Source organism: Pristiophorus japonicus, chromosome 14, assembly GCF_044704955.1.
Source record: "Pristiophorus japonicus isolate sPriJap1 chromosome 14, sPriJap1.hap1, whole genome shotgun sequence".
NCBI classification, from domain to species: domain Eukaryota; kingdom Metazoa; phylum Chordata; class Chondrichthyes; family Pristiophoridae; genus Pristiophorus; species Pristiophorus japonicus.
The window spans coordinates 118,307,597-118,334,284 of NC_091990.1; the positions used below are offsets into that span (position 1 = coordinate 118,307,597).

Consider the following 26,688-nt stretch of genomic DNA (forward strand, 5'->3'; position numbering starts at 1 on the left):
CAGCGAATAAGCACTTCACACAATCACATGCAATTTTAATGCTGGTGTCAACCCATCTGTTTATATTAAATTCAGCACATGGAGCAAAATCGCTCCTTCGTAACATTTTCCAAATTCTCTGTAGCTGTTTAACGGTCTAATCCGTCTCTGGTGTTGTGACCAAATTGATAGAATCACAAAAAATTACAACACAGGAGGCCATTCGGCCCACCATGTCCATGCCAGTCGAAAAAGAGCTACCTAGCCTAATCCCACCTTCCAGCACTAGTCCGTAGCACTGTAGGTCACGGCTCTTTAAGTGCACATCCAAGTACTTTCTAAATATGGTAAGGGTTTCTGCCTCTACCACTCTTTCAGGCAGTGAGCTCCAGACCCCCACCACCCTCTGGGTGAATTTTTTTCCCTCAAGTGAAAGAGGAAATAGCAGAGGCCTTGAACATCATTTTCCAGTCCTCTTTGGATCTGGGCATAGTGCTGGAGGATTGGAGGACTGCAAATGTAATACCCTTGTTTAAGAAGGGAGAAAGGGATAGGCCGAGTACTTACAAGCCTGTCAGCCTAAACTCAGTGGTGGGAAAATTATTGGAAAAAATCCTGAAAGACAGGATAAATCTGCATTTGGAAAGGCAGGGATTAATTAGGGGTAGTCAGCATGGATTTGTTAAGGGAAGATCATGTTTGACTAACCTGATTGAATTTTTTGAGGAGTTAACCAGGAGGGTCGATGAGGGTAGTGCGAATGATGTAGTATATATGGACTTTAGCTAGGCTTTTGATAAGGACCACATGGTAGACTGGTCATGAAGGTTAAATCCCATGATACAGGGCAAAGTGGCAAGCTGGATCCAAAATTGGCTTGGAGGTAGGAAGCAAAAGGTAATGATTGATGGATGTTTTTGTGACTGGAAGGATGTTTCCAGTGGGGTTCCGCAGGGCTCAGTACTGGGTCCCTTGCTTTTTGTGGTATATATCAACAATTTAGATTTGAATATAGGGAGTATGATTAAGAAGTTTGCAGACGACACTAAAATTGGCTGTGTGGTTGATAATGAAGAGGAAAGTCATGGGCTGCAGAAGGATATCAATCTACTGGTCAGGTGGGCTGAGCAATGGCAAATGGAATTTAATTCAGAGAAGTGTGAGGTGATGCACTGTGGGAGGGCTAATAAGGAAAGGGCATATACATTAAACGGTGGGCCACTTAATAGTGGAGTGAACAAAGGGACCTTGGAGTGCTTATCCACAGATCCCTGAAAGTAGCAGGCCAGGTGGATAAAGTGGTGAAGAAGGTGTTTTGTATGCAATAACTCAATAGACTGAATACCATAAACTCCGAACAGATACAAACCTGGCTCTACTTTATTAGGGCCCAAAGTGATTACATTACAGGATGGCTGGCCTTTTATACCTGGGCCGCACACATATGCGCACAATCCAATGACCTCCGACAGTGGCGCCACCTGGTGGCTAGTAAACCCAAGCATACCTACGTGACAATATCCGCCTTTAAGATATTAGTAACGGTCTTTTTACAAATTGAGACGGTCCGGGCTTTCCGTTACTGAATTGAACGTCTCAGTTCAACTCCAGCCTTGGGCGAGCATTCTGAATCTGTTATGACTGGGTAGCCGATCTGATGGGAGCGGCAATAACCACATCAGGGATTGAAAGTCCAGATTCATTGATGACAGCGGAGTCCTTTGATGACTGAGGGTAGGTTGGTTGGTCACTGGATTGTGTCTTCCTCATACTGTTCCGGTTCATCCGTGTGCCGCAGCTTTACCTGATCGACATGTTTCCTGCATGTCTGCCCATTCTTGAACTCAACGATAAACACTCTGTTACCCTCCTTGGCCGTAACAGTATCGGCAATCATAGAAACATAGAAAATAGGTGCAGGAGTACGCTATACGGCCCTTAGAGCCTGCACCGTCATTCAATGAGTTCATGGCTGAACATGCAACTTCAGTACCCCATTCCTGCTTTCTCGCCATACCCCTTGATCCCCCTAGTAGTAAGGACTACATCTAACTCCTTTTTGAATATATTTAGTGAATTGGCCTCAATAACTTCCTGTGGTAGAGAATTCCACAGGTTCACCACTCTGGGTGAAGAGGTTTCTCCTCATCTTGGTCCTAAATGGCTTACCCCTTATCCTTAGACTGTGACCCCTGGTTCTGGACTTCCCCAACATTGGGAACATTCTTCCTTCTAAACCCATCAGAATTTTAAACGTTTCTACGAGATCCCCTCTCATTCTTCTGAACTCCAGTGAATACAAGCCCAGTTGATCCAGTCTTCCTTGATATGTCAGTCCCGCCGTCCCGGGAATCAGTCTGGTGAACCTTCGCTGCACTCCCTCAATAGCAAGAATGTCCTTCCTCAAGTTAGGAGATCAAAACTGTACACAATACTCCAGGTGTGACCTCACCAAGGCCCTGTACAACTGTAGTAACGCCTCCCTGCCCCTGTACTTAAATCCCCTCGCTATGAAGGCCAACATGCCATTTGCTTTCTTAACCGCCTGCTGTACCTGTATGCCAACCTTCAATGACTGATGTACCATGACACCCAGGTCTCGTTGCACCTCCCCTTTTCCGAATCTGTCACCATTCAGATTATGTCTCTCTGTTTTTACCACCAAAGTGGATAACCTCACATTTATCCACATTATACTTCATCTACCATGCATTTGCCCACTCACCTAACCTATCCAAGTCACTCTGCAGCCTCATAGCATCCTCCTCACAGCTCACACTGCCACCTAACTTAGTGTCATCCGCAAATTTGGAGATACTACACTTAATCCCCTCGTCTAAATCATTAATGTACAATGTAAACAGCTGGGGCCCCAGCACAGAACCTTGCGGTACCCCACTAGTCACTGCCTGCCATTCTGAAAAGTACTCATTTACTCCTACTCTTTGCTTCCTGTCTAACAACCAGTTCTCAATCCACATCAGCACACTACCCCCAATCCCATGTGCTTTCACTTTGCACATTAATCTCTTGTGTGGGACCTTGTCGAAAGCCTTCTGAAAGTCCAAATACACCACATACACCACATCAACTGGTTATCCCTTGTCCACTTTACTGGAAACATCCTCAAAAAATTCCAGAAGATTTGTCAAGCATGATTTCCCTTTCACAAATCCATGCTGACTTGGATCTATCATGTCACCTCTTTCCAAATGCGCTGCTATGACATCCTTAATAATTGATTCCATCATTTTACCCATTACTGATGTCAGGCTGACCGGTCTGTAATTCCCTGTTTTCTCTCTCCCTCCTTTTTTAAAAAGTGGGGTTAAATTGTCTACCCTCCACTCCATAGGAACTGATCCAGAAGCGATGGAATGTTGGAAAATGACTGTCAATGCATTCGCTATTTCCAAGGCCACCTCTTTAAGTACTCTGGGATGCAGTCCATAAGGCCATGGGGATATATCGGCCTTCAATCCCATCAACTTCCCCAACATAATTTCCCGACTAATAAGGATTTCCCTCAGTTCCTCCTTCTTACTAGACCCTCTGACCCCTTTTATATCCGGAAGGTTGTTTGTATCCTCCTTAGTGAATACCGGACCAAAGTACTTGTTCAATTGGTCTGCCATTTCTTTGTTCCCAGTTATGACTTCCCCTGATTCTGACTGCAGGGGACCTACGTTTGTCTTTACTAACCTTTTTCTCTTTACATATCTATAGAAGCTTTTGCAGTCCATCTTAATGTTCCCTGCAAGCTTCTTCTCGTACTCCATTTTCCCTGCCCTAATCAAACCCTTTGTCTTCCTCTGCTGAGTTCTAAATTTCTCCCAGTCCCAGGGTTCGCTGCTATTTCTGGCCAATTTGTATGCCCCTTCCTTGGCTTTAATACTATCCCTGATTTCCCTTGATAGCCACGGTTGAGCCACCTTCCCTTTTTTATTTTTATGCCAGACAGGGATGTACAATTGTTGTAGTTCATCCATGCGGTCTCTAAATGTCTGCCATTGCCCATCCACTGTCCACCCCTTAAGTATCATTCGCCAATTTATCCTCGCCAATTCACGCCTCATACCTTTCAAAGTTACCCTTCTTTAAGTTCTGGACTATGGTCTCTGAATTAACTATTTCATTCTCCATCCTAATGTAGAATTCCACCATATTATGGTCACTCTTCCCCAAGGGGACTCGCACAACAAGGGGACTCTCTCATTACACAACACCCAGTCTAAGATGGCCTCCCCCCTAGTTGGTTCCTCGACATATTGATCTAGAAAACCATCCCTTATGCACTCCAGGAAATCCTCCTCCACCGTATTGCTTCCAGTTTGGTTAGCCCAATATTTATATGCATATTAAAGTCACCCATGATAACTGCTGTACCTTTCTTGCATGCACCCCTAATTTCCTGTTTGATGCCCTCCCCAACATCACTACTACTGTTTGGAGGTCTGTACACAACTCCCACTAACGTTTTTTGCCCTTTGGTGTTCTGCAGCTCTACCCATATAGATTCCACATCATCCAAGCTAATGTCCTTCCTAACTATTGCATTAATCTCCTCTTTAACCAGCAAAGCTACCCCACCTCCTTTTCCTTTTATTCTATCCTTCCTGAATGTTGAATATCCTTGGATGTTGAGTTCCCAGCCCTGATCATCCTGGAGCCACGTCTCTGTAATCCCAATCACATCATATCTGTTTACATCTATTTGCACAGTTAATTCATCCACCTTATTGCGGATACTCCTTGCATTAAGACACAAAGCCTTCAGGCTTGTTTTTTTAACACCCTTTGTCCTTTTAGAATTATGATGTAGTGTGGCCCTTTTTGTTTCTTGCCTTTGTTTACTCGGCTTTCCATTATTGCTTTTTACCTTTCTATCATCTGTTTCTGACTCCATATTACTTCGCCCTGTCTCGCTGCTTGGTTCCCATCCCCCTGCCATATTAGTTTAAACATTCCCGAACTGCATTAGCAAATGTTACCCCTGGGACATCAGTTCCAGTCCTACCCAAGTGCAGACTGTCCCTTTTGTACACGTCCCGCTTCCCCCAGAACTGGTTCCAATGTCCCAGGAATTTGAATCCCTCCCTCTTGCACCACTGCTCAAGCCACGTATTTATTCTAACTATCCTGCTCCCTCTACTCTGATTGGCACGTGGCACTGGTAGCAATCCAGAGATTACTACCTTTGAGGTTCTACTTTTTAATTTAACTCCTAGCTCCCTAAATTCAGCTTGTAGGACCTCTTCCCGCTTCTTACCTATATCGTTGGTACCTACATGTACCACGACAACTGGCTGTTCACCCTCCCTCTCCAGAATGCTCTGCAGCCTCTCCGAGACATCCTTGACCCTTGCACCAGGGAGGCAACATACCATCCTGGAGTCTCGGTTGCAGCCGCAGAAACTCCTATCTATTCCCTTTACAATAGAGTCTCCTATCACTATAGCTCTCCCACTCTTTTTCCTGCCCTTCTGTGCAGCAGAGCCACCCATGGTGCCATGAACCTGGTAAGTCATCTCCCCCAACAGTATCCAAAACGGTATATCTGTTTTGGAGGGAGATGACCGCAGGGGACTCCTGCACTACCTTCCTGCTCTTGCCTTGTCTCTTGGTCACCCATTCACTATCTGTCCTAACCCTTACCTGCGGTGTGACCAACTCACTAAATGTGCTATCCACAACATTCTCAGCATCGCGCATGCTCCAGAGTGAGTCCATCCGCAGCTCCATTTGGGACCTTGACCATAATTTAGTACATACACAGGATCATTGATAGAAATGTCACGTGACACAGTAGCACGATAATGATACCCTTGCTGACTTTGACGTCTGTATTCGACACGATTATTCAAGTCAGGGTGGACGAGAGAGAGCCTGGTCTTGAGACCTCTCTTCATCAATAGTTCATCAGGGGAGACCCCGGTAAGCGTATGGGATCTTGTCCTATAACTAAGCAATATGCGTGACAAGCGAGTTTGCAGTGAACCTTGAGTTACACGGTTCATACTCTGCTTGATGGTTTCGACCACACGCTCTGCTTGTCCATTGGATGGGGGTTTGAATGGTGCTGACCTCACATGTTTGACACCATTGAGTTTCATGAACTCTTGAAACTCCATACTGGTGAAGCAAGATCCGTTGTCGCTTACAATGATGTCAGGCAGACCATGCGTAGCAAACATGACACGAAGGCTCTCAATGGTAGCTGTAGGTGTGCTGAATGACATGATTGTACATTCGATCCACTTAAAATAAGTATCCACAACAACTAAGAACATCTTTCCCAGGAAGGGGCCTACAAAGACAATTTAAATCCTGGCTTAGATGACCACGACCACAGACTCAGTGGCGATTCCACTGGTGCTTTACTAAGCTGCATGCAAGTTTTGCACTGATGCACACATGATTCCAGATCAGAGTCAATTCCAGGCCACCATACATGAGACCTGGCAATGGCTTTCATCATGACAATACCGGGATGCGTGCTATGTAGATCATGCACAAATTTCTCTCTGCCTTTCTTGGGCACAACAACACGATTACCCCACAGTATACAATCTGATTGAATGGATAGTTCGTCTTTGTGATGTAAGGGTTGGTCTCCTCACACATTTGCTTGGGTATGGCAGACCAATCACCACTAAGGATACAACATTTCACAACCGATAATATCGGGTTCTGGCTGATCCAGGTCTTAACTTGTTGGGCCGTGACAGGGATTCCTTCACTTCCAAAAGCATCCATGACTAACAGTAGGTCTGACAGTTGTGGCGTTTCCACCTCCAGTGTGGGCAACGGCAGATGGCTCAATGCATCGGCACAATTTTCAGTGCCAGGTCTATAGCGAATGACAATCATCGGCAGATAATGTCAGCGCCCCTCTGGATGCGGTAGGATGCATTGGGATTGATACCTTTCTTCTCTGACAACAATGAAATGAGTTGCTTGTGATCCGTTTGAACTGGAAACCAAAGACCAAACAGGTACTGATGCATCTTTTTAACCCCATACACACAGGCTAGTGCTTCTTTCACTACCATGCTGTAGGCTCTTTCCACCTTTGACAAACTTTTGGAAGCATATGCAACAGGTTGTAATGTGTCCGACTCATTAGCTTGTTGGAGCATGGAACCAATTCCATATGACGAAGCATCACAGGCCAATACTAGATGCTTACACGGATCATAATGTACCAGCAGCTTGTTAGAGCAAAGCAGATTAGTAGCTTTCTCAAAAGCTCTATCTTGAGACGCACCCCAAACTCAGTTGTCGCCTTTTCTTAGCAGCATGTGCAGTGGCTCTAATAAGGTGCTCAATCTAGGTAAGAAATTACCAAAGTAGTTGAGTAGACTAAGGAACGAACACAGCTCCGTCACATTCTGAGGCCTGGGTGCATTTTTGATGGCCTTGGTTTTTGAGTCCGTAGGCCTGATACCGTCAGCAGCAATTTACCTCCCCAGGAATTCGACTTCCGGTGCCATGAAGATGCATTTCGAGCATTTCAGTCTGAGTCTCACTTTGTCCAGACAATATAGAACCTCTTCCAGGTAGTTCAGATGTTCGGTGGAGTCACGAACTGTGACCAGTATGTCATCTTGGAACACGACAGTTCTGGGGACGGACTTCAGTAGACTCTCCATATTCCTCTGAAATATGGCTGCAGCCGAGCGAATTCCAAAAGGGCACCTGTTGTAGATAAACAGTCCTTTGAGCGTTGATGCACGTAAGTTTCTTCGATGTGTCGACAAGCTCCTGTGTCACGTAGGCCGATGTCAGATCCAGTTTTGTGAACGACTTCCCCCCGGCTAGCGTTCCAAACAGGTCATCAGTCTTCGGTAACGGGTATTGATCGTGTTTCGAAACTCGGTTGATTATAACCTTGTAGTCTCCACAAATCTGACAGTGTCATCACTTTTCAACACGGGAACAATGGGGTTGGCCCATTCGTTAAATTCGACCGGTGATATGATCCCTTCACGCTGGAGTCTGTCCAGTTCGATTTCGACCTTCTCCCTCATCATGTATGAAACTGCCCAAGCTTTATGATGGACTGGTCTTGCATCCGAGTCCACGTGGATCTGCACCTTGGCTCCTGTGAAACTGCTGATGCCTGGTTCAAACAGCGAGGAGAACTTGCTCAGCACTTGAACACATGGAGTATCCTCCTCCTCCTCCTCCTCCGACAATGCTTTGATCTCGTTCCAGTTCCATTTGATTTTTTCTAACCAGTTCCTGCCGAACAGCGTTGGACCATTGCCTGGAACAATCCATAATAGTAAATCGTGAAGCGCATCATTATACGACACCTTGATTACTGCACTGCCAATCACCGTTATGAGTTCTTTAGTGTATATACGCAACTTTGCATTGACTGGACTCAGCTTAGGCCTCACAGCCTTAGTATCCCACAGCCTGTCGGATGTCGTCTGGCTCATTATTGATTGACTCGCACTCGTGTCCAATTCCATCGATACCGGCACGCCATCAAGTTTTACATTAATCTTTATCGGTTGGCTCTTTGTTAGGAACGAATACAGTCCATACACATTCTCCTCTGGTATCTCGGATTGCATATCCGGATCCACGCTAGACTGGTCATCATCCTCCACGTGGTGTGTCGCAGCACGCTTGCTCAGTTGCGGACATATGTGCCCCACTCTCGAGCAGCCTTTACAAATATACTGTTTAAACCGACCTTGATGATGCCGATGATTTCCCCCACAACGCCAACATGGTGATTTCGGATTCATTCACGTTGGCGGACTTTGAGCAGCCACAGGTTTCGTGTACGCAGTCGGGTAGGCTCTGCCATATGCAGCTCTGCCAAACGACGATACTATCTAATTTACAGTACTTGCCGAGTTCCGATTTTTCAATGATATCTGCTTTAAGCATTTGTCCGTCATCATGCATGATTGGGCAATCGTGATGGCCTTGCTCAAATCCAGCGTCTCCGCCGCCAGTAGCTTACACAGGATCACCTCGTGGTTGATGCCGATTACAAAGTCCTGCAGCATGTCTGCCAATGCAGCTTCGAACTTACACGGTCCAGCTTGACGTCTTAGGTCGGCAACGAATTCCGATACATCCTGGCCCTTAGAACGAACGTGCATATAGAATCGATATCTTGAGATGATGCTGCCTTCATCGGGTTTGAGATGGTCACGTACCAGAGCACACAATGTTTCATAGTCCTTGTCTGTTGGACTTAAGGGCGAGAGGAGATTCTTTATGATTCCATAGATTTTCGGACTGCAAACCGTGAGGAGGACCGGCCAGCACTGAACTGCGTTTGCCTCTTTCGCCATTTTGTTGGCCACGAAGTACTGGTTCAAGCGGGCTACAAAGTCTGCCCAATCTTCTCCCTCTACAAATCGCTCCAGAATTCCAATTGTGTTCATTTTTGCATGCGAGGGTTCTTGTTAGCTCATCGCCAAATGTTGTGTATGCAATAACTCAATAGACTGAATACTGTAAACTCTGAACAGGTACAAACATGGCTCTACTTTATTAGGGCCCAAAGTGGCTGGCATTTTATACCTGTGCCGCACACATGCGCACAGCCCAATGACCTCCAACAGTGGCGCCACCTGGTGGCTAGTAAACCCAAGCATACATACATGACAGAAGGCATACAGAATGCTTGCCTTTATTTGTTGAGGCATAGAGTATAAGAGCAGGGAGGTTATGCTTAAATGTTATAATACATTGGTTAGGCCACAGCTGGTGTACTGCGTGCAGTTCTGGTCGCCATATTATAGGAAGGACGTGATTACAGTAGAGAGGGTGCAGAGGAGATTTACTAGGATGCTACCGTCAAGTTCCAACAAAGGGTTCAAGGCCGAGATATTGGCCCAAATTTTGCTCTCAGTGGCGAAGAAACAGCACTCACCGTTCACCTCGCTGACTGTTGCCCACAGACTTTTCACGGGTTTGTCAGTGGAGATTTTCCCGAATCCAACGTCTGTTTCAATGTGGTGCCCTCTACAGGAAATCTGTAGAGTCTGCAAGTAGGAAAAACAACAGCAAGGCTCTTCAACCAATTAAATTGATGAAGCCTCACTAAGACACACTGGGCTGAATTTTCGGTATGTTCTCGCCTCTGTTTGCACCCTGGAGGGGCGGTAATGGTGGCGGAAATCACTTCCGGGCGGGCAACCAGCTTCCAGCGCCCCTCCGGGAAATTCGGTGCCAATTTGCAGGGGCATGGAGCAGAACCAGCAGGAGAGGCTAGCCTGTGTGCAACACCCCTGGTTGTGACAGTGATTCAAAATTTGTTTTGCACATGCATGGGACCGCCTGTAAAAGATGGCGGTCCAAGCTGTATTGGCTGCAGTGAGGGAAGGCATGTCTACCTGAGGTAAGTGTGATTGTTTTTTTTTTGTTGGTGATTTGATGTGGCATCAGAATGCCAATTTATTTTCTTCCAGGAAAGCCTCTCTTAGAGCGCTCCGAGGCCGGCTGTTTAGCTCAGGATTTTCAGTTGTTCAGCCAGCCTAGCGCCCTAAGAGGTGTGGAACGCCTCCCTTAGTGCTCCGCTCCACACTCAGGGCCTAGCTGATGAATTTTGCAGCTGGAGACGCAAACCATTTCCCGATGCAAAATTTACCGCTCTGTCTGAATTAACGACGCAAAAGAGGCACGACCGAATTTCCACCCCACAGAGTCCAAACCATGAAGTATAAAGCAGGAAATATATATTAGATTTAAATGATGTACAAAAAGCAAAATAAAGATTGGGAACTACAGATAAGGGAGAGAGATAAAAGAGACAAAAAAAAGTATTGTAATTTAAAAAAAATCTCCAGCACTTATTTTCTTCTAAGGGAATGAGACTCCACACTTTTAAAATTAATTTTTCAGGGCCAGAGAGTTTGTTCCACAGTAATTATCACTTACCAAATCGTTAAAATCTGAACGCAACGGCTCTTAACTTTTTCAGCTCTTTTTAGTGTGGAACTAGCAGGCAAGTACAACAAGTTCACCCCATTGCAGTCAGTTCAATGCTGAGTCTATTTGCAAGGACTGCAACAGCGCACCCCGTGAAGGAGCAGCAACATCTGGATGTCCGTATTTAATTGCGCGCGTGAGGACGCCAGAAGCTGATGTCAGATTTACCCTGTAATATGGTGAGTGCCGATATCTTCGCCGTTATTATTACAGCAAAATCCGGGCCAATTACAGATGCTGCCTGACTTGTTGAGTGCTTCAGGTACTTTGGGTTTTTGTTTCAAACTTCTAGCATCTGCAATATTTTGCTTTTTATTTATATTAGATAATACAATTTAAGAATTACACATCAGGTTATAGAAAAGTAGGATCAAACAGCAAGACTGGAGTTTCCATCAATAAACTGAAAACCAGTGTCCATCTGGATTTGTACCCACTCCTACAACTGGCAAATTAACTCCCCTCAAAATGAACCAGTTAGATTAAAACATGCTATACATTCAACCCAAGGCTTTTAAAACAAAATTTATCTCTTTTTAATCTTACTAACATTCCTACTGGATTCTATTTTTAATCCACTTTATGATAATATTTTGGATATTTTGAACAAAAATATACACAATGCACCATAATCATCATCATCATCATAGGCAGTCCCTCGAAATCGAGGAAGACTTGCTTCCACTCTAAAAGCGAGTTCTCAAGTGACTGTACAGTCCAATACGGAAATTATAGTCTCTGTCACAATGGGACAGACAGTGGTTGAAGGAAGGGGTGAGTGGGGAGTCTGGTTTGCCGCACGCTCCTTCTGCTGTCTGCGCTTGATTTCTGCATGCTCTCGAGACTGGAGGTACTCAATGCCCTCCCGGATGCTTTTCCAGGTCGAAAGTCTTGGCAGCAGGGAGGTCGATCTGGAAGATAAGTCCGATGCTCATCGTCAACATCTCCACGTACGAAAGCATGGGCCTTACACTAAACATCCGTAAAACTTAGAGCGGTCTTAGGCCAGGGATTCCCAGGTGCCGGTGGGGATTTTTCACTTTATCAAGGAGGCTTTGAGGGTGTCCTTGAAAAGTTTCCTCTGCCCACCTGGGGCATGCTTGCTGTGCAGGAGTTCCGAGTAGAGCGCCTGCTTTGGGAGTCTCGTGTCGGGTATGCAGACGATGTGGCCCGCCCAATGGAGCTGGTCGAGTGTGGTCAGTGCTTCGGTCGTGGGGATGTTGGTCTGAGCAAGAACACTGATGTTGGTGCATCTATCCTCCCAGTGGATTTGCAGGATCTTGCAGAGGCAGCACTGATGGTACTTCTCCAGCGCTTTGAGGTGTCCACGTCTCTTGGCCATATAGGAGGGCGGGTATCACTAGTGCCCTGTCGACCATAAGCTTGGTGCCAGATTTGAGGTCCTGGTCTTCAAACACTCTCTTCCTCAGGCGACCGAAGGCTGCATTGACACACTGGAGGCGGTGTTGGACATCATCATCAATGTCTGCCCTTGCTGATTGTAGGCTCCCGAGGTATGAAAAATGGTTCACATTGACCAAGGCCGCGCCGTGGATTTTGATGACAGGGGGGGCAGTGCTGTGTGGCGGGGTCAGGTTGGTGGAGAACCTTTGTCTTAAGGACGTTTAGTGTAAGGCCCATGCTTTCGTACGCCTTGGTGAAGATGTTGACAATGAACATCGGACTTACCTTCCAGAACGACCTTCCTGCTGCCAAGACTTTCCACCTGGACCTTCCTGCTACCAAGCCTTTCGCTCCCCACTGGACGTGGCTGACTCAGCTGCTTCACCCGATCCCCGATGGCCTCCGGTGAGCCTCCGACCAGCTCCGACCATAGGTGTGGACCCTACCTTCACTCTCTGCCCTCATGCTCGGGCCTCCATCTCTCCAGCGACGCTCGGGCCTCCATCCCTCCGGCGACGTTCTGCGCCCCCCCCCTCCAGCTGCTGGCCCCACTCAGCTGCGAAGATCCCGGCAACTACGTGGTGTGCACAATGGTGGCGGCCTCTCTGACCTCTCCTCCTACCATGAAGTGGACCTCTGGCCATCCCAATGCCTGCCCTCAATCAGGAACTAATACCTGGGAGAGGGAAGCATTACCTCAAATCTCTCACCCCCACTTTCCATGCCTCAGATCTCTCACCATCTCACCGAAGGGCGCAGCTCAGCGCCGAGCTTACGGCTCGCATCCCACCATAATAACTGTAGCTTGCAAATTACCATTTGCAATATCAGTGGAGAAACAATTAACAAATTTACATAAAACTCCTCTGTATTTCAGCAGTCATTAAACCATTAAAAATAAACTAATGATGTAAGAATAAACCCAGCAACTACAGGCCTGTCAGTTTAACCTCAGTAGTGGGCAAGCTTTTAGAAACAAGGGCCCCAAGTTTCGGCCCGCGCCGAAAACGGTGCACCTCCGAGCTGGACGCCTGTTCTTCGCACCTAAAAGTGCGGTAGAAAAAAACTTCGATATTCTCCAGCTCCTCGGAGCTCGATCTCAGCTTGGCGCGGCGCGCTCTTCACAGCGGGGGGGCCAAACACTCGCACCGATTCTGTAAGTAGTGGGGGCGGGTCCAATTTAAATGAGCCAACGTGGTGCCGGCAACCCTGCGCGTGCGCGTTGGAGCGTGCGCGTACGCGCAGTGTCAAACAAACATTGGCACTCGGCCATTTTTAAAAGGACTCGGCTGCCGTCGAGCCACTGACGCCGCCCCTTAAGCGTGGCTGAATGGCCTCAACCCCCTTGAAAAGCTGCGTGCGTCTGGTGTTAATCCTTTGGCTGCCGGCCAGCCACTGACGCTGTTCCTATCCCATGGCCGAATGGCCTCAGCCCCCTTGAAAAGCTGCGTGCGTCCGGTGTTGATCCTTCGGCTGCCGGCCAGCCACTGACGCCGCTCCTATCCCATGGCCAAATGGCCTCAACCCCTTGAAAAGCTGCGTGCGTCCGGTGTTGATCCTTCGGCTGCCAGCCAGCCACTAACAGAATGAAGGCCTGCCTGCAGCACTGCAGCTCAGCTCGAAGGCTGCTTGCTGACGCTGTTGGGGCTGCCGTCGAGACACTGACGCCACACCCCTGCCTGTCTCCAACATGAAAGGCCTGCCTGAAGCACAGCAGCTACTGCTGCTGCTGTTTCACACAGGTAGGAACATGGTTTATTTAATCTTTTCTTTGCTTATAAATTTTTATTCAGGTTGGATTTATTTGTATAAGTATAACTAAGGATTGATTGTCGAATTTAATGACTTCCCTTCCCCCCCCCCGCCCCCCCCACCTCATTCCCTACGCCTAATTTGCAACCTACGCCTGATTTTCTAAAGTGTAGACAAGGTTTTTTCGAGCGTACAAAAATCTTCACTTACTCCATTCTAAGTTAGTTTGGAGTAAGTTTTCACTGCCGAAACTTTGAAAACAGGCGTAAGTGGCCGGACATGCCCCCTTTTGAAAAAAAAATTCTGTTCCAAAGTGAAACTGTTCTAACTGACTAGAACTGGAGCAAACTAAATGCCGAGAATTTGAATTTCAAAGATACTCCGTTCTACACCAGTTGCTCCAAAAAAATCAGGAGCAACTGAGGCCGAAACTTGGGCCCAGTAATCTGGGACAAAATTAACAGTCACTTGGGCAAGTGTGGATTAATTAAGGAAAGCCAGCATGGATTTCGCAAATCGTGTTTAACTAACTTGATTGAGTTGATTGATGAGGGCAATGTGGTTGATGTGGTGTACATGGGCTTCCAAAAAGCGTTTGATAAATATAAGGGCATAAGGACATAAGAAACAGGAGTAGGCTATTCTGCCCCACGAGCCTGCTCCGCCATTCAATTAGATCATGGCTGATCTTCTACCTCAACTCCACTTTCCTGCACTATCCCATATTCCTTGATTCCCTTAATATTCAAAAATCTATAGATCTCTGTCTTGAATATACTCAAAGATTGAGCCTCCACAGCCCTCTGGGGTAGAGAATTCCAGCTCTATGAGTGAATAAATTTCTACTCATCAGTCCAAAATGGCCCTTATTTTGAGACTGTGACCACTAGCTCTAGACTCCCAGCCACGGGAAACATCCTCCCTGCATCTACCCTGTCAAGCCCTGTAAGAATTTTGTATGTTTCACTGAGATCACCTCTCATTCTTCTAAACTCTAGAGAATGTAGGCCTAGTCTACTCAATCTCTCCTCATAGGACAATCCCCCCATCCTAGGAATTAGTCTGGTGAACCTTTGTTGCAATCTCTCTATGGCAAATATATCCTTCATTAGGTAAGGAGACCAAATAGGCAGACAATACTCCAGGTGTGGTCTCACCAGGGCCCTATATAATTGCAGTAAGACATTTTTATTGTTATACTCAAATCCTCTTGTAATAAAGGCCAACATACCATTTGCTTTCTTAACTGCTTGCTGTATCTGCATGTTAACTTTCAGTGATTTGTGTACAAGGACATCCAAGTCCCTCTGAGCACCAACATTTCCCAATCGTTCACTATTTAAAAAATACTCCGCTTTTCTATTTTTTCTACCAAAGTGGATAACTTCACATTTCACCACATTATATTCAATTTGCCATGTTCTTGCCCACGCACTTAACCTGTCTATATCTCCTTGAAGTCTCTTTGCATCCTCGTCACAATTTAATATTCCCACCTAGCTTTGCAGCATCAGCAAACTTGGATATATTACATTTGGTCCCCTCATCTAAATCATTGATATAGATTGTGAATAACTGAGGCCCAAGCACTGATCCTTGCGGTACCCAACTAGTTACAGCCTGCCAACCTGAAAATTATCCGTTTATTCCTCCTCTGTTTTCTGTCTGTTAATCAATCCCCAATCCCATGAGCCCTAATTTTGTTTAATAACCTCTTGTGTGGCACCTTATCAAATACCTTCTAAAAAACCAAATACACTAGATCCACTGGTTCCCCCTTATCTATTCTGCTAGTTACAACCTCAAAAAACTATAACAGATTTGGCAAACCTGATTTCCCGTTCATAAATCCGTGTTGACTCTGCCCAATCCTATTATTATTTTCTAAGTGCCCTGTTACCACATCCTTAATAATAGATTCTAGCATTTTCCCTACTACTGATGTCAGGCTAACTCCCTCTCTCCCTCCTTTCTTAAATAGTGAGGTTACATTAGCTATCTTCCAATCTGTGGGAACCATTCTAGAATCTATGAAATTTTGGAAGATGACAACCAATGCATCCACTATCTCTATAGACACCTGTTTAAAACTCTACGATATAGGCCATCAGGTCCAGGGGATTTATCGACTTTCGGTCCCATTAATTTCTCCAGTACTATTTTTTTACTGATATTAATTTCTTTCAGTTTCTCATTCTTGCCAGCCCCTTGGTTCTTCACTATTTCTGGGAAGATTTTTGTGTCTTCCATGAAGACAGACACAAAGTATTTGTTTAATTTCTCTGCCATTTCCTTATTCCCCATTATAATTTCTCCTATCTCAGCCTGTCAGGGGTCCATGTTTACTTTTGCTAATATTTTCCTTTTTACATATCTATAGAAGCTTTTCTGTCTGTTTTTATGTCTCTCGCTAGTTTACTCTCATATTCTATTTTCCCTTTCTTTATCAATTCCTTGGTCCTCCTTTGCTGAATTCTAAAATCCTCCCAATCCTCTGGCTTACTATTCTTTTTGGCAACATTATAAGCCTCTTCCTTTAACCTAATACTATCTATAATTTCTCTTGTTAGCCACGGTTGGATCATTTTTCCCGTGGTGTTTTATTAGGTAAAGCAGGCGATCCAATTAAATTTTGCCGCCGATCAGCCAAGGGGATGTTGCATGCTCGACGATGTCACCACATGGGTGGCACTAGAGTGCCTCTTAGCACCGCCCCATCCCTTCATTGAAGTTTTCAGGAGACGAGGACAGCCCGTAGCCGCTGCTGTGTCGGTAGGTGTTTAGCGGCCCTCTCCGACACTAACGGGTGGCGCTAACCACCGAATTTCGGCCCCTTGAAACAATGGTTTGGACATTTTGGAGTGCACCAGCAAGTAAATTACAAACTATCCGAGAGAATTTGCAGAATGGTAGTTGTGTACCGCACAACACAGCTGTCGAGATAAAAATAACCTGGTTCTCAATGAAGAGCAGAAACAAGTCAAAGGAAGAGGAGGAGGAAAAGGAAGGAGCAGGGTCTTCAGGAAGCAGCACAGTTGCACATCACTTTAATTGAGAAATTCCTCTGTCGAGGCCTGTTTTTCTGTTTTATTAGGTATATTCGCTGGGACGGAGGGGGTAGCGGGGAGTTGTGTACCATTCCTTATTACTACTGATAACTCAAACATTAATTTTGAAAGAAAACAATGATGTGCTGAGGAATTGTTTCAGTAATGTATCATGTGTGTTTAAAGTGCATTTTGCAGTGCATTTTGCCCTTGTGCTACAGATACTAGTATATCATGGTCATTCTAATATATTGTTCTTAAAGAATTTACTATTAGAAGGAGGAGATGTGAAGGTATCCCAAAAGGTCTCCGGAAGACCTGCTTGTGATTCCATTGATCACTTACCTCAACATATTGCAGGCTCGGACTATTTTGCCTAACATCCAGCGGCCGCCTATTGTACTTTGACCGGGGGGAGGTGTGCATACTGGTATTGCTCCTGTCACTTGCCCAGAGGCAAAGAACTAGCAACAATTTGATTACCACCCACCTGTTCCTGTGTTACTGCTGAAGGCCGAGTCTTCACGGTGGAAGAAATAGTTTAAATGAAATAAGTGTGGAAATTGCAGGAGCATTACTCGTGATTTTAGAAAGCTCTCTAGATTTGGGAATTGTGCCTTTGGATTGTAAGGTTACAAATATCACATCATTATTTAGGAAAGGAGGGAGGGAGAAGCCAGGAAACTACGGACCGATCAGTTAAGCATCAGTTATGGGGAAATTGCAGGCATCTATCATCAGGGACAAGGTAGTTGAGCAGTTGGATAGGTTTGAGTTCATCAAAGAGAGTCGGTCACTGAGTCTCGCTACAAAGGAAGCAGAGTGTCGTAATTTGAGGGAAGGATCATGGTTTGACAACATCCTCAGATTTGCCGTCATCCTGCTCTTCCTTACATTGAGCGCAAGGCCCAGAAAACAAGTGTCGGTGGGCCAGCAATTAGGACATAAAGTGGAGGCCACTAGAAGGCGGTAAGCTCAAATTTGTCTTGCAACAATGCGAGATTTTTATGTATTACTGTTTAGACAGTTCAGTGTCGATAGACTGGCAAATGTGTGAGCATTGCTGCTTCACAATGTCTATATTGGCAACACATACACCACTGAGACATCTAGTCAAGTCGCTAAATGTTTTACTGCAGCACTGCTGATTAGGATTTGTAGAAGTGGCACTAATTGCTTCAGCCACCTCCGCTCCACTATACCCTCAACATGGCGAGAGATAGTCGCTTGCCCTGTGTCTCAAGATTTCTGCCCGCCTTGTCCTCATTGGTTTCAAGAGTACTTCCACCTCCAGTTAATTTTGAAGCTCTGCTTCCTGCAGGTCTTATGGTTGTCATGATTTTTCACCTCATCTCCCAGGTTGTATTTGCTGCCAGTCCCCTTTAGGTTGCTACAGGACTTGAAATCCCGTCATAGCATTGCAGTTTCTGACCCTCCCCCATGGAAATCCACCTAATCGCTGGCAGGTTCCCAATGGGCACCTGCTTACAATTATGCTAACACACTGACCCCAGGAGCTTTGTCAGGGTCGGCAGGGCCAATGGGCCAGCAGAAGAGCATGCCCGCTGATTAAACACCATATTAGGAAATCTTTATCACTGGGCTTATGCCTGGTTCATGTTTGCTGAATGCTGTGGTGAGATTTGTTGCAATAAAACAGCACATGTTAAGTACTTGTGCATAGTTAGGTAAGCTCTTAGGGCTAGAAATTCGACTGTTTAGCGCCACCATTAGCGCAGAGAGGGGCGCTAAGGGGCCGCCAAACACCTACCGCCCGAGCGCCGCACTGTAAGCTCCTGCTGCGAACTTCGTAAAGGTTTAGCGGCGGTGCCAGCAGTTTGTGCTGAGCGTGCAACGCCTCCGTAGTCACTTGTTTGCAAAATTTACTCTTTCACCAACAGTAGCGCCTGGTGCTGAGACCGGCGGGGGAAAGCAGTAGGTACAGCGTCGAGCCCGGGGCGATATCGTCCGGAGTGCAAGGTAAGTGATAAAATTTAAATTTTTCAACTTCTATTTATTTGTTGCCGTCATGGAAAGTTTAGGTGCAGTTTATTGAAATTTTCACAGGGATTTTTTTTCTGCTTCAATTGAGTAGGCCTCCTGCGCTATCGCTCCGTTAGCACCATCAGGGGAGTATGGAACGCTTCTCTTAGTGCTCCACTCTCCTCTTGGGGCGACACACCTGAATATCCCACTTTGAGGCTGTAGACATCGTCCGGCGCTAAAGGTAGCGCTCCGGCGCCTCACAGCCTCAAAGTGGGCAGTACTGAATTTCCAGCCCTTAGTGTGTACACAATACACACATCATGAAAATCACTGTTTTACACCTGCTAAAACACATTTGCAGAAGATGATACAATTATAACTGTATGGACCAGGAATGCCTCCTTCAACTTGTGCGTCACCCATGCCGTGCACAGACATTCAGCCAATGACCTGCATTACAGCCTCCTTGACTGGAGTGAGAGGTTGGACTTGCTGTACCCCACCACCCATTTGGCTTGGTGCTTTCTGCTAAAAGTAACCTTTTCCTGCAAGGCGAACAATGAGGAGGGGGGGATACACATCAGCAAAGAGGCATTTCAGGCTACAGCAATGTTTACAGCCAACTGAATAGTTTATCTGAACGTACAGTACCTTGGCTACTGAATGTTTTGGAGCTCAGTGTTTTGCAATTGTCAGCTGTAAGTAACTGAATAATGACAACAAGTTTTCAATCTTTCTCACCCATATATTTCTAGGTTTTCTTTTTTTTTTGAGCTGGCTTAACCAGCTCTCAACAAACTTCATTACCTTTCTTTGTGTTGCAATTCCAATTTGGATTAAATTGCTAAAGCTACTAAAGAAGAACAGGTCCAATCACTGTAATTTACTTTGACTGGCATATATGGATATATCATAATTATAAAAAATAAAATGAGCTCCATGTCGTGGCATGTTTGTGAGTTGCAAGTTGGTCATTGCTTAACCTAGGTTTACACTTGCTGTGCTCACTGTCAATTGATCCCAGAATTTGTTTGGTTAGCCCATTATACAACTATTTTAAAATTAAGCTTTAAAGCCGAGTACCCTCTTATTAATGGGACACTAGAACCGACAAATTAATAAAACTTTGTGAACCTTAAACAGTCAAATTAAAATTTGGTTGCCGAGGGTGATGATGTACGGTGCCCACATCTCGCGGAAGGCCGCGTGCTCCATCTCCAGGGACACTCTGCCGCGAACGTAACCACGGAAGAGAGGCAGGCAGTCGGGCTAAACAACCCCTAACCCATTATACATTAGTTAGGCTGGTTATGCAGCTGTTCTAACTGTGCTGCTTTCTTGCAGATACTTTTTGGATCGTTCACTCAGTTGCTTATAATTTTAGCGCACCCTAATGCAGAAAAGCCTCCAGGAAGCCGAGAATAACGTTGTCCTTCCTTGATGTTGTGCTACAAAAAAAGAGGAAATAATTCAACTCCCATTTAACACTGTGTGCCAGCAAGAATTTCACCCTAAAGTGAAGCGGATACACAGAACTGCCTTTTCTCATTCCTAGCTTCTTACATTCTAACTGACCTCAAAATGTGTCATGCTATATTTATTGAGCTGAAATTTCCCCAGGAGTTGCTCTTTTTTTGGGAGCAACTTGGTTTTTCTGGACTATCTTTTTAGTTGCAATTCGGGCCATTTAATTTGCGCCAGTGTAAGTGAGTTAGTTAGGTTTTTTTTGTTAGCTTTTTTTCCCCAAAAGGGGGCATTCCCAGCCACCTATTCCTGTTTTAGGTGTTTGGCCAGCAAATAGTTGCTCCAAACTAACTTACACCAGCGTATGTTGCCACTTCTGTCTGCACAGAAAAACCTTACCTAGAGTTAAGGAATCGGCGCAAGTAACTACATTTAAAGCACCATCAAGCACCAAACAAAGCACAAAAAGTAATAAGCAATCAATAAATAACAAATAAAAAAACAGAAGGAACCCTGCACCTAAAGCACCAAAATCAATCAGTAAATAACAAATAAAAAATAGAAGTCCTACCTTAGGGAACACAGTGGGCCGCCGATGAGAGAGCCCATTTGGCCAGGGCTAGGGACGGCGTGCTTCGGGCCCCTCCCACATAGCCTGAAAACAGTGCCGGGACTCTGCACATGCGCAGACTCTAGCGCGCATGTGCAGAGTCCCGGCACTGTTTTCAGCGCCGGGACCTGGCTCCGCCCCCAATCCATTGGGCCACGCTGCGCCATGACCGAAGAGAGACTGGGGAGCAGCCAGATTACCGACAACTTTTATCGGCGCGCTTGGAGACAGACAAAAACGGTGCACCTTGGGTGAGGGCGCCAGAAAAACAGGTTAGGGAAACTCTAGCGCATTGTTTTTTTTTAGTTCCTGGGATCTGGGCATCACTGGCAAGGCCAGCATTTAGGGATTTATTGCCCATCCCTAATTGCCCGCGAGCAGGTGGTGAGCCGTCTTCTTGAACAGCTGCAGTCGATGAGGTGAAGGTACTCCCACAGTAGCGGTTTGGTACAACTGAGTGACTTACTAGGCCATTGCAGAGGGCAGTTAAGAGTCAACCACATTGACTCATATAGACCAGACCTGGTAAGAATGGCAGATTTCCTTCCCTAAAGGACATTAGTGAACCAGATAGGTTTTTACGACAATCCGGTAGTTTCATGGTCACCATTACTGATACTAGCTTTTTTTTCCCGATTTATTTAATTAACTGAATTTAAAGTCCCCAGCTGCCGTGGTGGGATTTGAACTCATGTTTCCGGATCATTAGTCCAGGCCTCTGGCCATATCCATTATATTAAATTGAACCACACAAAGAGGTATTGTGCAAAGTTTTATAAAGTTTACGTACCATTCTGTTCTAGTTTCTCATGAGCTTGTTTGATTAGACCACACTGGCGACTAATAGCTGCAAAGCGTTTCTCAACTTCACTCAACTGACTGAGCTGGTTATCCTTAGCCACAGTCTGCAGCTGCACTTTCTGCTCCTGTAAAACAAAAGAGAGAAAAATGCATTTAAACACCATTTCTCATTCATTATTAAAAATAGTACTAAAATTCCAGAAGGCTAAAAGTGTTATTGAAGTAGGACGGGGTGAGATCTTGGAAGCATTTGAATGCAACAATAAGGACTCTGACAGGGGAATGGAAAGCCAGCAGAAGCTGGTGAGGACTAGGGTAATGGAAGTCTGGGGTTCTGAGTGGGTAAGGAGTTTAGAAGTGATAAACAACAGCAATTAACATTTATATGGCGCCTTTGATGTAGAAAAGACATTCCAAGGCACTCCACAGAAGCAGGAGCTGACAAAAAACGAGTCTATGCCAAAGAAGGAGATATTCGAAGGGTTAACTAAAAGCTTGCTCAAAGAGATGGGTTTTAAAGGAGAGGGAGGTGGATAGGCAAAGAGATTTACAGAGGGAATTCCAGAACTGATGGCCTAGACAGGTGAAGGCACAGCCGCCAATGGTGGGGCGAAGGGTGTGGAAGATGCACAGGAGGCCAGAGTTGGAGGAATGCATGTTTCTTGGAGGTTTCCAGGGCTGACGTAGGTTACAATAAGGTGAGGAGTAAGGCTCTGAAGAGTAAGAATTTTAAAATCAAAGCATTGGTGGACTGTGAACCAATGTAGGTTACCGAGTGCAGGGATGATGGGTAAGTGGGACAGTGAAGGATGGGATGCGGGTAGCAGAGTTTTGGATGGACTGAAGTTTATGGAGGGTGGAGGATGGGAGAGCATTGGAATAGTTGAGTTGGAAAGCACGGATGAGGATTTTGGTAGCAGATGTGCTAAGGCAGGGGCAGAGACGGGAGATGGAAGGAGGCAGTCTATGTGATGGAGAGGATATGGAGTGTGAAACTCAGCATAAAGTCATGGTTAGAGTCTCGACAACAGTAAGGCAGAGGATAGGGGCAACATTTTGAAGGTGGAAGTTGGCAGTCTTGTGACAGAACGGATGTTGGGAAGGAAATAAGCTCAGGATCAACTAGCATGCCGAAGTTTCATACCCCTCAATCTCAGGTAGCAGTCGATAAAGTTAAGAGATGAGGTGCATAGGGAGCTAAAAAGAATGGCTTTAGTTTCGCCTACATCAAGCTGGAGGAAATTTTAGCTCTTTCAAGACTAGTGTTGGACAAGTAGCTGCAGAGTCAAGCAACAGCCTGGGAAGCAAAAGAGGTGGAAAGGTAAAATTGGGCATCATCAGCATATATATGTGGAACCTGGTCCATATGCACATTCATTATAAATTTCAGTAGTGCCTGCTTTTGCGTTTGTCTTTGCAATACAGGTTGAACCTCTCTTATCCGGGATTCCCTTATCCGACACCATTCCCGGTCGGGGAGTCGGGTCTGTTGTGTCCTTGGATGCTCTAATAATGACTCTACGAGGCAATGTGTTGTACTTGAACTGTAGTGACCTTAGCCCTTTATTTGTTAACTCCAGAGTGAGGATCACACCTGGTTGCCTGCCTTTTATACTAGGCCAGGCACACCTGTACAGGTAACCTACAAGCCTCCCACTGCTGTGCCCTCTGGTGACACACCTTGTGGTAGTACCAACAGTAGCCACGTAGGATACATGACATCACTCCCCCCTAAGCCTTTAGTGCAAATCGCCTCTGCATTGATTGTGCTCTGGGCTTAGCCCTATCTGGTTGACCCTTGGCAGGTCGTTTCAATCTTGGGTGAGTGGTTGGTGCAGTAGAGTGCTGGTGGTTGCTGTTTGTGTGTGTCCCTGACCACTCCATTCTTCCCCCCCACCACACTCACATATAGATTATGCCGGAGGCTCATTGCATTCATGTACATTCAAGTTCAGAAAAGTAAGTTTGCAATATATTTGTGGTTCCGTTGTGAGACAAATACGTTAGACTGGTGAGATAAACTATCGATGCAGTGACTGGTGCGGAAGGACAAACTAGTTCCAGAACCGCTGGATGGTGTCCCTGAAGTCTGGTGGTGGCGCGGTGCCCAGTGCTGGCAGTGGGAACCCGGTTGGCTCAAGTTGCCTGCTCTTGGGGCTGTTGCTGTGGTTCCTAGCGTCAGGCAGGTTCACAGATGCCAGTGATCTCCCTGTCCTTTCTTTGCGCCCTGGGTCACTGCTGCTCCCTGAGGAGCCGCCGTCTAGCAGCGCACAGGAAACTGCTGACTCGCTAGCCTGGGCGTTGTTTGGTTTGGGATCCTGGCTGGTCCTGGTCCCCCTTTGGAGGGACTGTAGCGGGTGACCCTTCGTTTCCGGATATGGCCTTGGTGGCGATGGGATCTGGGGGCTGCACCTTAGCACAGTTTGCTCTTTCAAATTCCTGACGGTTGGTGCCATCGGGTGCCTGAGAGGTAGAGCCAATCAGGGGCCGGGTATCGATACCGGTGCCATTGTCCTGCTGATATCATTTGCTCCGCAGTTCGTGTGTATTGGCTGCTTGTGGCTACACTCCATGGTGCATAACTCTGGTCCCCAGGACGCAGGTTACAGCACTGGATAGCTCGCTGGACCTGTGCGCTCCCGACGGGTGTCTGCCCACTGCATTGGCTGCGTGCAGTTAAAATCCTACATCGCACAACTTTTCATTACTTATTGTGGCTACTCTGAGCTCCAATCGCGCTCGCGCAACGTTTCCTCGCTGGTTGCATGTACACAATTCTGATCATCAATTACATATTCTGTCTCTAACTTACAGTTGCTATTACATTGCTTGAGTGTGTGGAACTGTCCCTTTAATTGTAGTGGATTGCAGGCCTGCTTTAAGAGAGCCTTGCTTTCTTTACCCCAATCCTCTTCTCCGTTTGGTGCCACGTGGTGCTCCATCAGCGCAGCACCTCGTGGTCTGGCCGCAGCCATCTTTTTCTTCAGCGCCTCACCTCGTGGTTTGGGCGCCATTTTTCCTCCATACACGATGTCGACTGCGGTGATCCTCTTCTCCCCAGGTTCTGCCACCGAAGCTGGGAAGTCGTCTTTGGAACCGATTTTCTTCCTCCGGAGTCCTGCCACTGGAACCTGGAAGGTGCGTTTGGGTCGACTCAACTGGATCATCTCCACGCAGTCGTGCTGAGTGGTCTGTGCCTCGGGTGCTGTGCTGGTCTGCTCTCTGGTGCCAAGTCCACCCCCAAGTGAGGGCTTGTTGTGCCTCCGAACCCGAAGGACATCGATCGCTGAAGGGTTGAAGTCTTCCCATTTCCAATGGATCTTCTCCATCCACCTTCTGCCGAGCAGCGTTGGTCCATCACCTGCAACAATCCACAGAGGTAACTTGTGCACCGCGCCATCATGGAGTACCTTTACATTCGCACTACCAATGACTGGGATAAGTTCACCGGTGTAGATGCGCAGCTTTGCCTGAACCAGGACCAACTTGGGTCGTTCAGCTTGATTGTCCCATAGCCTCTCAAAGGCTTCTTGATTCATTAGTGACTGGCTCGCCCCCCTGTCCACTTCCATGAAGGCTGGAACGCCATCTATCCTCAACGGAGAACACTCGGTGGTGCAGGTAAACATGCTATATACCTCATCGTGAGGCTGAGCTGCCTCGCTGCCTATCGTTTCATAATCCGCGCTAGATTCATGGCCATCTGCAGACTCTTCATCGACACAGTGAGTCATATTTCTCTTACACATTCGCTGGAGGTGGCCCTTTGTGCTGCAGCCCTTGCATACATAGTATTTAAAGCGGCACTGGTGAGCCCTGTGATTCCCTCCATAACGCCAGCATGGAGCTACTCGATTAATCCTCCTCGCCGGACTCCAAGTTAAGGGACTCGGAGGCCTGTTCTCTCTTCTCAGAGGGTTCGCGTTCTACAGTCCAGCCTCTAAACGGCTCCACTCGGAGCACAGTACCTGCCGGGTTTGAGTCCTGAGGGTGAGTCATCTGCCTAGAGCCGCAGGTCGAGGTCATGAATGCCTGGCTCACGGAGATGGCCTTCTGCCGTGTGACTGTGGTATCCGCCGACAGCAGCTTATGAGGAAGGCCCTCATGGCCGATTCCAATGACAAAAATGTCCCACAACGCTTCGTTGAGGTTGTTGCCGAACTCTCACGGTGCCTCGAGCCTCCTGAGGTCTGCAGCGTATTTCACAATTTCGTGGCTTTCGGGCCGTCGGTGGGAGTAGAACCGGTCTGGCTGTGAGGATGCTCTCCATGGGCTTGAGTTGCTCATGGATCAGGGTTACGAGCTCCTTGTATGTCTTGGTCGTTGTCTTCGCTGGTGCCAGCAAGTCCCTGAGGCGGCCATAGACAGTGGGTCCACAACTGGTTAGCAGGATAGATCTGCGCTTATCAGCCAGTGCGGCTGGGTCGTCTCCTGCCAGGTCGTTTGCTGTGAAGAAATGGTCGAGTCTCTCCACAAAGGCGTCCCAATCATCACCATCGGCGAACTGCTGCAACTTTCGCGTGAAAGTCCGTAATCACAAGCAATATAATAGCAACTGTAAGTTTGAGACAAAATGTGTAACTGACGATCAGAGTTGTGCACATTCAATAAGCAAGGAAAAGTCACGTGATCATGCAAGGGTCTGTGCGTGAAATCGGCAGGAGCTGCTGCAGCATCGAATGT

At 46.5% G+C, this 26,688-nt stretch overlaps 1 protein-coding gene across 12 annotated transcripts in view; it reads right to left on the minus strand.

Annotated features, from left to right (window-relative positions):
* Positions 1-26,688, minus strand: part of ccdc73 (coiled-coil domain containing 73) — a 254,155-nt gene that overhangs the window by 129,744 nt on the left and 97,723 nt on the right. For 10 of the 12 annotated variants that reach the window (XR_011596610.1, XR_011596609.1, XM_070899541.1 and 7 more), the window contains one exon: positions 21,995-22,130. Coding sequence is in view for 10 of the 12 variants with exons in the window: in XM_070899541.1 (XP_070755642.1) it covers positions 21,995-22,130 (136 nt within the window). In the remaining 2 variants the exon portion in view is untranslated. Of the gene's footprint in view, positions 1-9,883; positions 9,996-21,994; positions 22,131-26,688 lie in introns of those variants that run through there. The other 2 variants (XM_070899543.1, XM_070899544.1) reach the window with 2 other exon arrangements.